Raw genomic sequence first — 13,422 nt, 5'->3', positions numbered from 1 at the left:
GGCGGCGGCGGTGGCTGGGGCGCGGGGTCCTCGCTGAACCTGCGCGCGACGGCTCCGGGCGCTGCTGCGGGGACAGGCGACACGTGAGACGCTCGCGCGTCCGGAGCCACCCACCCCGGCCACCCGCGCCGTTCCTTCCCCGTGGGCGATGCAGTCGCCAGTGGCCCCTGGAAAGGTCCTGGGAAAGCCCAGCGTGGTGGCGGACACCTGTAACCCCAGCACTCCGGAGGCTGAGGCAGGAAGCACCAAAGTGGGAGCCCAGCCCAGACAACGTAGTACTTAGTGAGATCTCCGTCTCAAAATAAAAAATAAAAATACAAAATAAAAAGAGCTGAGGATATAGCTCAGTGTAAAGGCCCTGGATTCCACACCCAGCACCACAAAAACGAAACAAATCTATCTCAAGTCGACATTTTCAAAACCCTGGACTATTTCTAAACCTTGGACTACTGGCCAAACCCTTCGCTGAGTCTCTTCCCTGGAGTTTGGGAAAATCCCATCCTTAGCTGTGCCAGGGCCCCAGGGCATCCATGGGTGCTGCGGGTCCACAGCTGAGGAACCCTGGCTCCTGGGCCAGACCTGGTCTTTTCTAAGCCGGTAATTTTCAAAATCACAGCCCTCTGATCCAGGGGGCGAGGGAGTGTGTCTCGACTTCTGACCCTGCCTCGGAGGCCCGGTCCCGGGGACCATCTGCCCTGGCGCCGGTGGCTCGGCAGGGCAGGCGTGCCACCTGGTCTACGCTGAGCGGGTGAGATCGGTGCGTGGGTGTCGCCTCCTGCAGCCACCCGCCCCTCAGGCCCTGCGCCCAGGGAGCAGGTGCTGTGCCGGAGGACACCCGCTCAGCGGCCACCAGGAGACCGCCGACGGCCACTCCTGTCGGCCTGCTGTGAGCCAGCCGCGGCAGGCGCGTGCCACAGGGCTCACAGCCCGGTGCACAGATGCGGAGACTGAGGCCGAGACTGCGTGGGCCGCAGGCTGGAGCCCGGGTCTCTAGCCGCGGCCCGGTCTCCCTGTCACTCCCGCACGCTGGGCTCACTGCGTGACTCGCGCGGCTGCAGTGACCAGCCGGCGTCTGTTCAAACACACGCCCCGGGGAACTCGAACAATCCTCTCTCCTTTTCAGGGACCGAAGGAGGCCGGGCGTCCGGTGGAGGCCGGATCCTCGGTTTCCCTTTGCGCTTTACCCTGTCGGCAGCGGCCCGGGCCGGGGGCTCTCCCCGCGCCCCCCGCTCGCGGGAAGCAGGGGAGGCTCCCCCGGGGCGAGGGGGCGCCGTCCCCCCGGGCCAGGCGAGCTCTGCCCCGGCGCCCAAGCCGGCCGCGAGGACCCTGCTCCCCTCCGCCGCGCGCTGTCCCCGGCACCCACCTTCGAAGCCGGGCGCCAGGTGCCGGGCCGCGGCCGCGGGCGGCTCGGGGAGGCTCTTGGGGGCTGCGGACGGGCTGCCGGGCCCCAGGGCGCTGGCGTAATGCCACTGGCACTCGTTGCCGGCGGGCAGCGCGCTCAGGAAGAAGCGGGCCACCTCGCACGCGGGGCCCTGGGGCTGCCCGCGCTTGGCCTGCGGCGCGGGCTTCTTGCTGCCGAAGACGGGCGCGTCCAGCGGGAAGGGGCCGTAGCGGTAGAAGGGCAGGCTGTAGGGCGGCGCGTACAGCAGGTCCCCGCCCTCGGCGTGCAGCTGCTGCTCCGGGGCCGCCGGGGTGCTGGCGGGGGCGCCGGCCGCCCACGGTCCGAGCTGGCCGCAGTCCAGTCTGTCCGCGTGGAACGCGCCGTACTGCTGCGTGGCAAAGAGGACGGGGACGCCCGGCCCAGGGGCGCGGCGGGTCTGAGCTTCCCGGCTCAGCCTCGCTCGAGAGCCCGACCTACCCCAGCACGAGGCCCTGGTAGGGACACGACCAAGCCCCCGGGTGACAAGAGTCCCAATGTAAGCTGACCGCACACGGGACACAGGTGGACATCCCTAGTTCCTAGGGTGCATGAACCACGTTATTTAAAAAAGAGGGAAGATTTTCACTGTCAAAATGCTGTGAGCCGGGCACCGTGGCGTGTGTACCTGTCATCTAAGCTCCTCAGGAAACTGAGGCAGGAGGCTCGCTTAGCCCAGGAGTTTAAAATGAGGGGCTCCATATAAAGCCCTGTTTCAAAACCAAACAGAAAACGTCGCAGAAACAGCACGGGCTGGTGTCCTAGCCAGCGTCTGCACGGCCCGGCGGCCTGACCTGCCCTCTCCCGAGAGGCACCTTTCTGCTGTTCTCCACTGCCCACCCGGGTATCGGCTTTCCCCAAGCCGAGCCGCTGCTGGTCGGCGGGGACACGCCTGCAGGACCCGGCTGCACTCTGTGGGGGTGTCCCTGCTGCGTGTTCCCAGGTCCTCATTCCTTAACGTGCGCCAGTGTGAGCCAGGCATGGCGGCGCACACCCGTCCTCCCACCTCTCTGGGAGGCTAAGGCAGGACGACTGCAGGTTCAATTTAGCAACACAGTGAGACCCTGGCTCCAAATAAAAAAGTAAAACTATAAAAGGGCTGGGGAGGTAGCTGTGTGTGTAGGCCTGGGTTCAGCCTCCAGTACCAGAAGAAGAATAAATAAACAAACACCAACAAACACGCCCACGTGTCCAAGCCCCAGGGACAGACAGACGTCAGCCGCACCCCCGACACTTGTTACCTGCGGGGGATAGGGGCTTGTTCTCAGCTTCGTCTTCATCTTCACGTTTCTGGGCTTCGCTAGCTTCCTAGCTTCTTGTGAGGTAGACGAGGGGGTCCTCCAGGAGTCCTGCGCCTTGGGAGTGGACACCTGCTCCAGCGACAGCTGCAGTTCCTTGTACTCGATGTCCCTGGAGGGCCAGAGCGGGCCATCGGGTCACGTCGGGCAGGCACAGTGGGAGATGGCTCCCGGGCCAGCGGTGCCTCACCTCCGAGGCTGGGGACAGCGTTTGGGAAGGACAGCTCACCAGTGTCCTGCTGTCCGCATCCCCAGGCGCACCGGGGGAGCTGAGCCAGGCCAGTGGCGTCTGGCAGGGACAGAGGGAGGCCGGCTTGCTCTGTCCCAGCTGGCCCCAGAGGTGGCTGGGATGGTGGGGCCCGAGGAAGGCTGCGAGGACAGGGACAGGGAGCACGGGTATCGATGGCTCTGGCTTCTCTAACCCCCGAGGGAGTGCCGGTGGGAGCCCTAAGGTGCAGAAGCCTGGCTTCCGGGCTCAGCTAGCTTCACGTCAGGGCTGCACCTCTGCCCTGCACTGCCAGCCGGGCCGAGTCGTATTCAGGGCACGGAAGGGCCCTCCAGAGTGCCAGCCTGCACTCGGGAGAAACGTTTCTCCTGCAGTCAGCCCTGGCCATTCTCCTTCCACACACCAGGGACCTGCGGGTCGTCTCACCCAGAGCCTGCACCTGCGCTGCGCTCAGGACACAAATGAGGGCGCTTCCCAGGTGGGAAGAGGGGAGCAGGAGGGCGTCAGGTGCAGGCCAGGGCCGCTTCTAGTGGCCTTGAAACTATCTATGACTGAAGCTCACCCCCGGGTCTTTGAGGGGTGTAGGTACTAGGGACTAAACCCAGGACCTTCACACTAAGCTACATCCCTAGCCCTTTTTAAAATTTTGGGACAGGATCTTGCTAAGTCACTAGGCTACCTAGGCTGGGCTGGAACTTGTGATCCTCCTGCCTCAGCCTCCCAGAGCTCTGGGATTCCAGGTGTATGCCGTCATGCCTGGCACCTTCTGGGTCTTTTAAGGGGCCACGTATTCACCCTCATTTGCGACACTTGCAGGAAGATGGGAAAGTGGGGAGCTTTCTGCTGTCCCAAGTGGCGGGGCCGTTCAGGCTGTGGGCACTGACAGACAGCACAGGCTCGTATCGTGACAGGGCCCCATTCAAGACAGGTGGCCTCCCCCGGCACCAGGACAGGGCCCCCTGCTCAGCTCGGACCTTCCCAAGTGACTGGACTGTCCCAGCCCAAACAGGACAGGACACAAATGAACAGTTCAGAAAGAGCGGGAGGGAGGGGGCGAGATGGCGCTGACGGGGCGTGATGAGGGGCAGAGGGAGAGGAGAGGAACAAATACGCTGACTTACGTGAGGACATAATTGACACTCACGATGCAGTGCGGCCGGGAGGAGCGGCTGTTGTGCACCACGGTGGCGTAGCTCTGCACCCACACCCAGCCGCCCAGCTTGGACAGCAGCCGGTAGTACTTGGTGGTGACCTGGCCCTTCACCAGCACTGCAAGCACAAGGCGACATGAGTCCTCGGCCCACGGCAGGCCCCGCTTTGGGGATGCCACCCCCCCGGGGACCTGCGTCCCTGTGCGCGCCTCTGGGGCCAGGGACACTGAGAACTGGACAGCTCCTGGCTCCGACCGCCATGGACAGGCAGTATTTCGGGGGACCTGGCAGAGCCACAGAATCAGGTTTGCCTCTGGGTATCCAAAACACCACACCGAGATGTTAATGCCCCAAATCGTTCTTAGGCAGAGGGCGTGAGAGCTGTAATTATTTAAACAAGACGGGAACGTCAGCTTTCTTCTCAGTGTCGGACTGGTGCTGCGGTTCACCGTCTACCAGAACGGGTGTGAGCTCCCAGTGAAACTGCTCGCCATCCTATTGCCGCTGGCACTTTCTCCCAGTTACCCGTCTTCCTGGGGTGCGTTAATGTCCTATGCTACAGTAGAAAAGCCCCTGGCTCGAAGACACAGTTCCTGAAAATTGGGCCCGTGGGCTCATCTTCCATGCATGGGCACAAACAGCCCCCCAAAGCTCCGTGCACCTGTAAACTGTGATCTCCCCTCTGGCCTCTGTGGAGGGGAGGAGGGGAGGGAAAGGCCAGAGGCCTGGGCTGGCAGTGGAGAGGAAAAGCTGCTAAAGGCCCCCCATCCCAGCCAGCTTCAGGACGCTCCTGAGAGGGCATGGCCCCCACCTAGCAGCTGCCTGAGCAAGGAGCTGGGGAGTCGGCCACAGGGCTGCAGGAAGAAGCCCCAGCAGCTCCCAGACCACACCCCTCGGCTGCCAGCAGACTCCCCTGCTGTCATGTGTAGCCCTTTGCAGATGGCTCTGTGGCCCACCTCAGCACCCACCGCAAAATGGGTGAGTGAGGAGAAAGAATGCCTCGAGCAGGACTGTCGAGAAGTCACTCACCTTAATTTACAGAGTTCATACTACTTGATAAAAACCCTAAGACCCTACCTACCAAAATCCAAAAAATTTAAACAGGCCATGGTGGCACACCTGTAATCCCAGCACTGGGGAGGCCGAGGCAGGAGGATCACCATGAGTTCAAAGCCAGCCTGAACTACATAGGGAGACCTTGTCTCAAGCAAAAATTAATTAATTAAAAGCACGAAAGCTTTAAAAACAAAGAACATGAACAAACAGTTCACCAAAGAACAAACACCGCACGCACGTGCCAAGGGCCAAACATGCTCCACACACTTCGCTAGGCATAGAGGCATCGGGTCAGCAAGTAGTGCAAGAAAACCGAACCCGCTGTGGGATTCCGTGGTGTGAAGCGTCCAGCACAGGCAAACCCAGAGGGGCGGGGGCGGAGGAGGAGCGGCCAGGGCTGGGGGCGAGGGTCGGGCATGCGCGGTAGCAGGGACCAGGCTTCTTCCGAGGCGATGAAAATGTGCGGAATGAGAAAAAAGGCCCTGGCGGCACAGCGCTCTGGATGCTGCACGCCACTGAAAATGGCGAGAAAAGGTGAGTTTTACGTGGTGTGAATCTGGTCTGAGAGAAGAACAAAATGCTAACAGGCAGTGCCAGCAAGTGCGCGGCGAGGGGTGAGGGGCGAGGGGCGACGGCCTCGGCAGGCTCCCTGGAGCAGCCCGTGGTGGTGGGCAACTGTCTGCGGCCCCCAAAGAACCAACACAGGCAACGCCAACGTCCGGCCCGGACTGCCCGAGCCTGTGTGGCCGCCGGCAGCCCCGCGCCTCCCCGCTCTCCCCTCTGCGCGTGGCCGCCGTCACAAATACCCCGCAAGAAGCGCGGCCGAGATTTTGTGATCTCTGACCTCCCCCGGCTCCGCGGGGAGGGACACAGACCAAATAGACACGCACACGGGTTTCTTTCTTCCCGCTTCTCTGTGACCCGTGCTAACAGTCGGCACATCGGTCCACACTGCAACCCTAGACACTGGTCGCCGCATTCCTGGGTCTGCGCCACTCCTCCTCCGGGCTGCCATCCCTAATTAGCTGCCGGGAGCGAACCTGGGCCAGAGGGTTGTAAGGCAAAGCCGTTCTTACAGGGGACAGACAGGGGCAGGGAGAGGTCCCTGAACCACGAGCTCCCGAGGTCAGACTGTGCATCTACCACGGCGTGTCCAACAGCAGCCTGCAGTGGTGCTGACCCTGGGTGCTCCAGGCTCAGACGAAAGCCCACTACCCTGGTTCCTCCTAGGCCGCTCTGGGGGGGACATTCCAGCTCCATGAAAATTTGTGCAGAGGGCAGGCCCTCCCCGCTCCTCCGGGAGTCCCCGCACGGTGTGGCCGTGGCTCAGGCCGACCTCCCAGCTCGAAGGCAGCTTTGGCCTGGAAGCGTTTGACCTTCTCTGACATCGCACCTGCCCACCCCGGCCCGTGTGGCCAAGCTACAGACGAGGACCTGTGCCCTCTGCTCGGCCGAGGACAAGGCCGTGGCACTACAGAGCATCCTCACCATGGGCTGGAGTGTGTCCCTGACCCGAACTCCTGTGCGGGGTCCTCAGCCCGGACCTCAGCAGGGCTGCCTCGAAGGTGGGTCTGGACAGTGGGAGTCAAGCGATGTGAGCTCAGACGCTCTGTGCTGAGCCAGTGACTGGGGCCTTATCGGGAGAGCCCGGACAGACACGCAGGGCACTCGTGAGGACACGCCGTCTAAAGCCACCGAGAGAGGCCGCACGGAAGCAGCCCTGTGAGGTGGGGCCGGGCATCCGCCTCAGCCTGGCAGGAAACCAGCCTGGCCCGTGGCGCCGAGCGACAGTCACAGCAGCCTGAGCTCCCGCGCCAGGCCTCGCAGATCTGAGCAGCGAGGGATGGGAGAACCTTCCAGAAACAAGGACTTGGTCACCCGACTAGGCTCTGTGGGGACAAGTGGGGGCTGGGGGGAGAGGTGGTGGCGCCCGACACCAACCCAGGAGAGGACGCAGGAGTGCACAGCGAGGGGGTGGGTGCCCGGCCGCACAGGGGAGCTTGGTGAGGACACCAGTCGCCAGTGGGGGCCGTGGGCAGGGAGGCGTGGTGTCTGCAGGGGAGGTGTGACCCACAAGCACAAGCAGACGACAGACGGGCTGCACCAGGAGAAGCTCATGAAGAGCTGGCACATGGGCACGTGGCACCGGGGAGGGCTGGGGCCAGGCGACCTCCACGCAGGCCGCGGCCACTTCCCAAGGCTGGGACCGCTGTCCCGCACGGGCCTTCCTGGGGCAGAGCCACGCTGGCCAGGTGTGCGGTGAGCGGGGAGTCCGCACCCTCCAGGCCACGCGGAGCCGGGACCCACAGGAGCCAGAGCGCAGGGACCTGGGCTCAAGCTCCCGCCAGGCCCAGACGGTTCTCCTGTGGGGCCACCTCCCCGCCCCCCGTGCCCTTCTGGGCGCCCCCCAGGTCTCAGTGGCCACCCCAGTGAGTCCCTGCGCCCGAACCCAGGGCCGCAGCTGGAGTCCAGCAGCTTCCTTACTCCACGGGCGTCCGGGGGAGGGGGGGAGCGATGTCACGCTGTCCTGAGGGCTGTGTCAGCTCAGGGCCTTAGGTGGCACTCATGCCGCGCCCGGGCAGCACCTGGGCTCCAGGCAGCCGCCATGGGGGCCCCTCTAGCTCACACAAGACCCAGCCAGGGGCAGAGGCGGGCGGAGGCGGGCGCAGGGGCTCAAAGGCAGCCATTTGAGACTGCCCGGGCCCAGCTCGGCTCAGAGCCGCAGAGCAGCAGCAGGAGTTCAGGACCACAGTGCCCCGCCCTCCCTGGGGCAGCACTGCACCCATCTCATTTCTCATCAGCCCCTCCGGGCGCCTGCGCTTTCCTACTTCCCTCGGATCCCTGTGACATCTGGAAATGGGAAATTTCCTGTGTGATGGAATGGATTACAGTGTACATCACAGGACGCCTCCTGAGGCAGGCAGCAAGCGGTCAAGGCCCTCAGTGGGCAGAAGACCAGCCTGCTTCAGCCTGCTTTGTGGTGGGACCACAGAAGGAAGACTTGAGACCAGAGCAGGTGCATCCAGGTCTGCCTGACTCAGCCTCCTTGGGCTCTCTCGCACGTCTCCACGTCAGGGACCCAAAAGCAACACAACCAGCATTGCTGGAGCCTTCTCAGCTTTTCCAAAGGAGGGACAGTCCCGGCCCCTCCCTCAGCCGGGCATGAGAGGGCAGAGGTGACCATGGGGGCCCTGGCTTGGGTGCAGCCGGGCGGTTCAGTCCCTGGCACACAAGTGAAATAAAGCAAAGCGAAACCTGTGAACACGTGAGTTCCCTTTCTCCGCTTTGAGGCCTGGGATGCAGCCTGGGGTCCTGCAGGGAGGGCGGCGCACAAAGGGTTCCCACCCTCCACAATGTTCCCCTCCACCACTTCCGGTCTCCAGAGCCCCCCCCACCATCCTCACAGCAGCCCTGCAGGTCCCCCAAATGTCTGATTCCCTACAGAAACACTTCCGGCTCCAGTCAGCGACTCTGACCTACAGAGTCCACACAAGCGCTGTCAGCTGCTTCCCTACCAAGCAGGGTTAGAGTGACAGAGGTCTTTGTGGGAGACGATGGTTTGTTTTTTAAAACAAACTGAAAGGGGGCAGGCGTGGTGGTGCATGCCTGTAATGCCTTCATTCAGGAGGCTGAGGCAGGAGGATCACTGAGTTGGAGGCCAGCCTAAACTGCATAGCAAAACCCCACCTCAAAAAAAAAAAAAGAAAAGAAAGGACGCACAAAATGATAAGGAGTCTGCCCCGCCACAAGTCCTGCTTATGCAGGTAGCTTGTGGGGTGCTGTGGGGTGCCAACAGTGACACACAGGTGACATCACATTCACTGCCCACCGTCCACCCTGCACAGGCAGGAGGACAACGCAGCCGCAGCCCCTGGACCCGCTGTCCATTTCCCACCGGGCCACCAGCCACGTGTCCCGTAAGGTCTCCTAGCTAACAGCGCAAGCCGACGCCCTGCGCCCCGGCCACGCTGCGGAGATTCCGAACCCTCCGTCCCCGGCGCCCGCTAACCAGCAGCCTCGGCTGGCCCCCGGCCTCGGGGCTGGGCAGCAGGAGGAGGAGCTGCCCACTCCATCTGTCCCTCCTTTGACCGCACCAGTGACGAAGGCACCTGCCCCAAGCTGCCTTTTCCCACGGGGCAACACAGTCACGTGCCAGGGCTCAGGGAACGCCAGCTCCACTCTGCTCTTTGCAATGGTGTGCAGCTCTCACGGAGCAGCCGAGATCCCAATCCACAGTCTAGGACCCGGGCAACTGCACGCAACCCACACCATCCGTGTCACTGATCAGGCACCTGGGTGCGGCGGGACGGGCCACGAAGAGCGGAGCTTATCCCCGATAGAAGTCACACCGAGGTCTAAGACTCACAGATGCCCCCAGCCCCGGCCCCGGCGCCCCCTCGCGTCCCGGGCACCCCGCCCCGGGCCCGGCCCGGCCGCAGTACTCACGGAGGTGGTGCGCGTAGCGCAGGTGGAAGGTGTCGCAGCCGTGCACGTGGTGGTACAGCGTCTTCTCGATCAGGTCCTGCGGCTCGTAGCCCGTCAGCTCCGTCACCCTGCGGGACAGCCGCAGCTCCATGAGTTACCCTGCTCTATTCTTCGGGGAGCACGTGTGGGATGGCTTCGAACTGTACCCTCTCAAGGTTAAGCTTGTCGGGGGACCACGACGATGGAGGGCGTGCTATTTCACACGGACATCGTGTTTCGTCCTTGCCTCTCCCCTGGTCTGCCGGTGGGCACTTGGGTGCGGGTTTCTAAGTCCCTTCCACACCGGACACTCCTCCTCAGCACAGGGGGCCTCGCAGCGGGGGGCTGGGCCACTCCTACGAGGGGAGCCGTGGGCTAACCGGCGGAGTCTAAGCCTCGGATCAGAGGAGGATTATTTCAGACCCCCAGAAAACAGCGCGCCATCTGCAGATATTGTGACTACGAGGGGAGCCTTAAGCTCTCGGAGGAGACGGAAGCCTTTCCCAGCGCCTCTGTGACACGGCCCTTCTTTCCTCTCAGCGAGCCGGCGTATTCATTTCCCACTCGGCTCTTTGAAGAGAAGTGGCTGTCGGCGGCCGAGGCCACAGCAGCCGACCCTGGGACTGCTCCGTCCAGAGGTGACACCGGGGGGCAGTGGCAGTTTCCCAGGCTCGGGGCCACGCAGCGGGGAGACGGGGCTAGAGAGGCGGTGGGCCTGAGTGTCTTGGTGACAGATACTCAAGAACAGATGAAAGGGGGACAAGCAGGGTTCCTGGGGGGTTGAGGCTGCCACAAGTCAGTTCTGGAGGCCGGGGAGGGGAGACTGAGGCAGGTCACACCTGCAGCACTGCTCGCCAGGACAGGAAGTGTTAGTTGCAAATTAAACAGGAAACCCGGCCTTTCGTTCCTGAACTCTCTTCCCTTTCTGTTGAGCTCTGCTCGGGCTTTGGGTCATAAATCTCGGAGAGCCTCGTGTGTCCCCAGAGCGGCCCCGGTGGAGGCACTTTCCCACACGGTGCCTCCGGGGTGGGGACGGGGCGTCACTGGCCCCAAGTCCAGTCATCCGGGGTTCAAGGGACAAATCTCAGGGCCACCTAGAACTCCGAGCCCCCTCAGAGTCCAACTCTGTTGCAGGAAAGCTGAGACATCTGGCGTCCCCCGAAGAGAAGGCCAGGCATCTCCACAGCGCGGACGAAAGAGGCTGCTCAGACCCTTTGGGTGTGGAGGCCTGGGGCAAGGCCCCAGCGTGTACATGGATCAGAAGCACCCGGATGAGGTTTCTCATCCAAGTCCACACTGGCTTCACAAATGAAAGGGGAGGGAAGGGCTCGGCAGGACGCCCTCCTGCTTTGTTCCAAACCCGTAGTGTCTGATGGCCTGTCACAGAGACCTGCCAAACCCCAAACATCGCGGGCTTCACCCATCCTTCCCCAAAGCACCAGCTATGGTTTCAGAGTGAAACCGACACCCCGGAGGAGCCAGCTCGCGGGGTATGCCGAGTTCAGCTGTGTCTCACGCTGGCCGGGTGGGGTGCCGTGGACCCCCAAGCTCACCGCTCCCGCTCCTGTGACTGGGGGCTGCGGGGCCAGCCGACCCCTCCCTGTGGCTGCTGGGGTTAGGGTGCAGAAACTGATATCTCTGCCCTGCCCGGGTCTCTGCGTCCCCAGCCCAAGGCCTTTCCAAGATGACTGGAACCACAACCAAGTGGAACAAAGACCATACGACTGCAAAGGAGCCTGCAGCACTCCTGTTACCTCTTCAAGTCCTTCCTCGATGAAAGAAATTTAGGAGGAGCCCCAAGGTTTTTCCAGAAGCTTCCTCATACTGAGCAGGAAGAAGCGCAGGGTTTCAGGAGGGACAGGAAGTCTCCTTCAAGATGGCCGCCTTTCTATTCCCCTTCAAGATGGCTGCCCTTCTGCTCTCCTTCAAGATAGCAGCCCCCCATCGGAAGGGCAGGCGCTCCCAGGATGCTCCACAGAGGCCACATTTGAGGCGACCTTCAGGGAACAGACGGTGGCTTCTGGCTAACCTCCTCCCCGCCTTCACTGGGAGGACTTCAAATCTCTCCTCTAGGGACACCTCCTTCCTCCCTCTTCTGGAGAATTCATTGGCTTTTGGCTTTTCTCAAATTATCTGTGAAATATTAGGAAGCAAAACCAGGGAGAAACCAGCCAGATCTGCCCTAATTCCTTCAGTACGGCCCTCGGGCAGCCCACTTTCTTCAGAAATGGTTCCTGAATTGGGAAAGGGCGCCCCAACACTGCGCACACCAGGCTGGGAGGCAGCTGGCCCAGCCTCCTCTCCTCAGTCCCCGCTTCTGCAAGTCAGGGAAACAGCATCTGTCACCACTTGGCCACCCCCAAAGGTGCTGGCGGTCTCCCCCAAACAGTTCTGTTCGCTCTTGCTTGGCGTTTTAGGGATGACACTGCCAGCTCTGCTGCGCCAATGCTCACCGCCTCTCGCGCTCTGGACGGCTCTGAGGTGCATCCACAACACCTGCCTTCACCCCCCACCCTCAACCAGGTAGATTTGCTTTATTCTCCTCAAACAGAGAATCAATAAGTGCTTAAAAATTATCAATTTATGTGATATTTTACTGCAATTTTTAAAGAGTTAAAAAAAAAAAAAAACCTGAGTGTGTGGTGCACACCTATAATCCCAGGATTCTGGGAGGCAGAGACAGGAGGCTCTCAAGTTCCACACAGCCTGGGCAACACAGTAAACTTAGACTCTGTCTTAAAATAAAAAAAGAATAAAAGGGGCTGGGGATGCAGCTCCATGCAAAGGCCTTGGGTTCATTCCTTAGCCCCCAAAATAAATAATTAATTAATTAATAAGTAAAGTTAAAAAAAAAGAAACAATTAAAAGCTCAGGAGCCAGGCACCTTGGTACCCTCCTGTAATCCAGCTACTGGGGAGGCTGAGGCAGGAGGATTGCTCGAACCCAGGAGTTCAAGGCCAGAGTGCAAGAACCTGTCTTGTGGGGAGAAAGAAACAGAAACAGAAAAAAAAGAACGAGTCAATTCTGACTTCACAGCAAATGCATGCACCCTTCCTGTGCCGCACACCCAGGTTAGGGTGAGCGTCTCTCCTTATTCTGCTTGCACAGGCTTGGTTTTCCATATGTGTCACATCTGTCATCTAATTTCTTCTCTCCTGAGACTTGTGGGGAGCTCGTGATGGGCATCTCTGTCATTTTGGCAACGAGAAAAGGGAAGAAAGCCCTAGCAACTCAAGCCTCGAGATTTGTGAGGATTTCCATACCTATTCCACACTGCAACCCTAATGTATTCCCTCATCCTATGTAAAAGTACAATTATTACCAATTAAAAATAAAATAAAATTTTTAAATAAAAGATAAAAAGACCTGTGAGTGTCAGGCGTGGTGGTACATGCCTGTAATCCCAGCACCCTGGGAAGCTGAGGCAGGAGGACTGCAAGTGCAAACCCAGCCTGAGCAACTTAGTGACTTAGCAGGACCCTGTCTCAAGAAAAATAAATAAAGAAGAAGAAAAAATAAAAAAAAATTAAAAGTTGGGGACATAGCTCAGTGTGAAGGCTTTGGGTCCAATTCCCAGTACCGTAATCAATCAATAAAATTTAAAAAGATAAAAGGACTGTGCTGGGTGGGTGAGACCGGAAGCTCTCCATTGCGGTTTCCCAAGCCAGCCCCTGCAAGGCCTGGGGGAACAAGAGTCATCCTTTGCCTCAGTTGCCACCTCTGCAGTCCAGACACACTGAGCACTGCGGACCTTGGGTCCAGCGTCCCCCAGGGCAGTGACCTCACCACTTCCTGTTCTGACCTGACCTG

The 13,422-nt window shown here is 60.8% G+C and overlaps 1 protein-coding gene across 1 annotated transcript in view; it reads right to left on the bottom strand.

Annotated features, from left to right (window-relative positions):
* The window catches only part of Sim2 (single-minded family bHLH transcription factor 2), a gene marked incomplete at its 5' end in the record, with an annotated part of 40,818 nt that overhangs the window by 1,447 nt on the left and 25,949 nt on the right, over positions 1–13,422 (bottom strand). Inside the window, 5 exon segments of the mRNA XM_013504633.1 lie at positions 1–64; positions 1,364–1,769; positions 2,659–2,827; positions 4,063–4,210; positions 9,595–9,701. Of these exon segments, the coding sequence (XP_013360087.1) occupies positions 1–64; positions 1,364–1,769; positions 2,659–2,827; positions 4,063–4,210; positions 9,595–9,701 (894 nt within the window).

The sequence above is a fragment of the Chinchilla lanigera genome, unplaced genomic scaffold (assembly GCF_000276665.1).
Source record: "Chinchilla lanigera isolate Chin_1 unplaced genomic scaffold, ChiLan1.0 scaffold00006, whole genome shotgun sequence".
NCBI classification, from domain to species: domain Eukaryota; kingdom Metazoa; phylum Chordata; class Mammalia; order Rodentia; family Chinchillidae; genus Chinchilla; species Chinchilla lanigera.
Note: the sequence above shows the minus strand (reverse complement) of the source record. Positions and strands in the feature narration are given on the sequence as shown.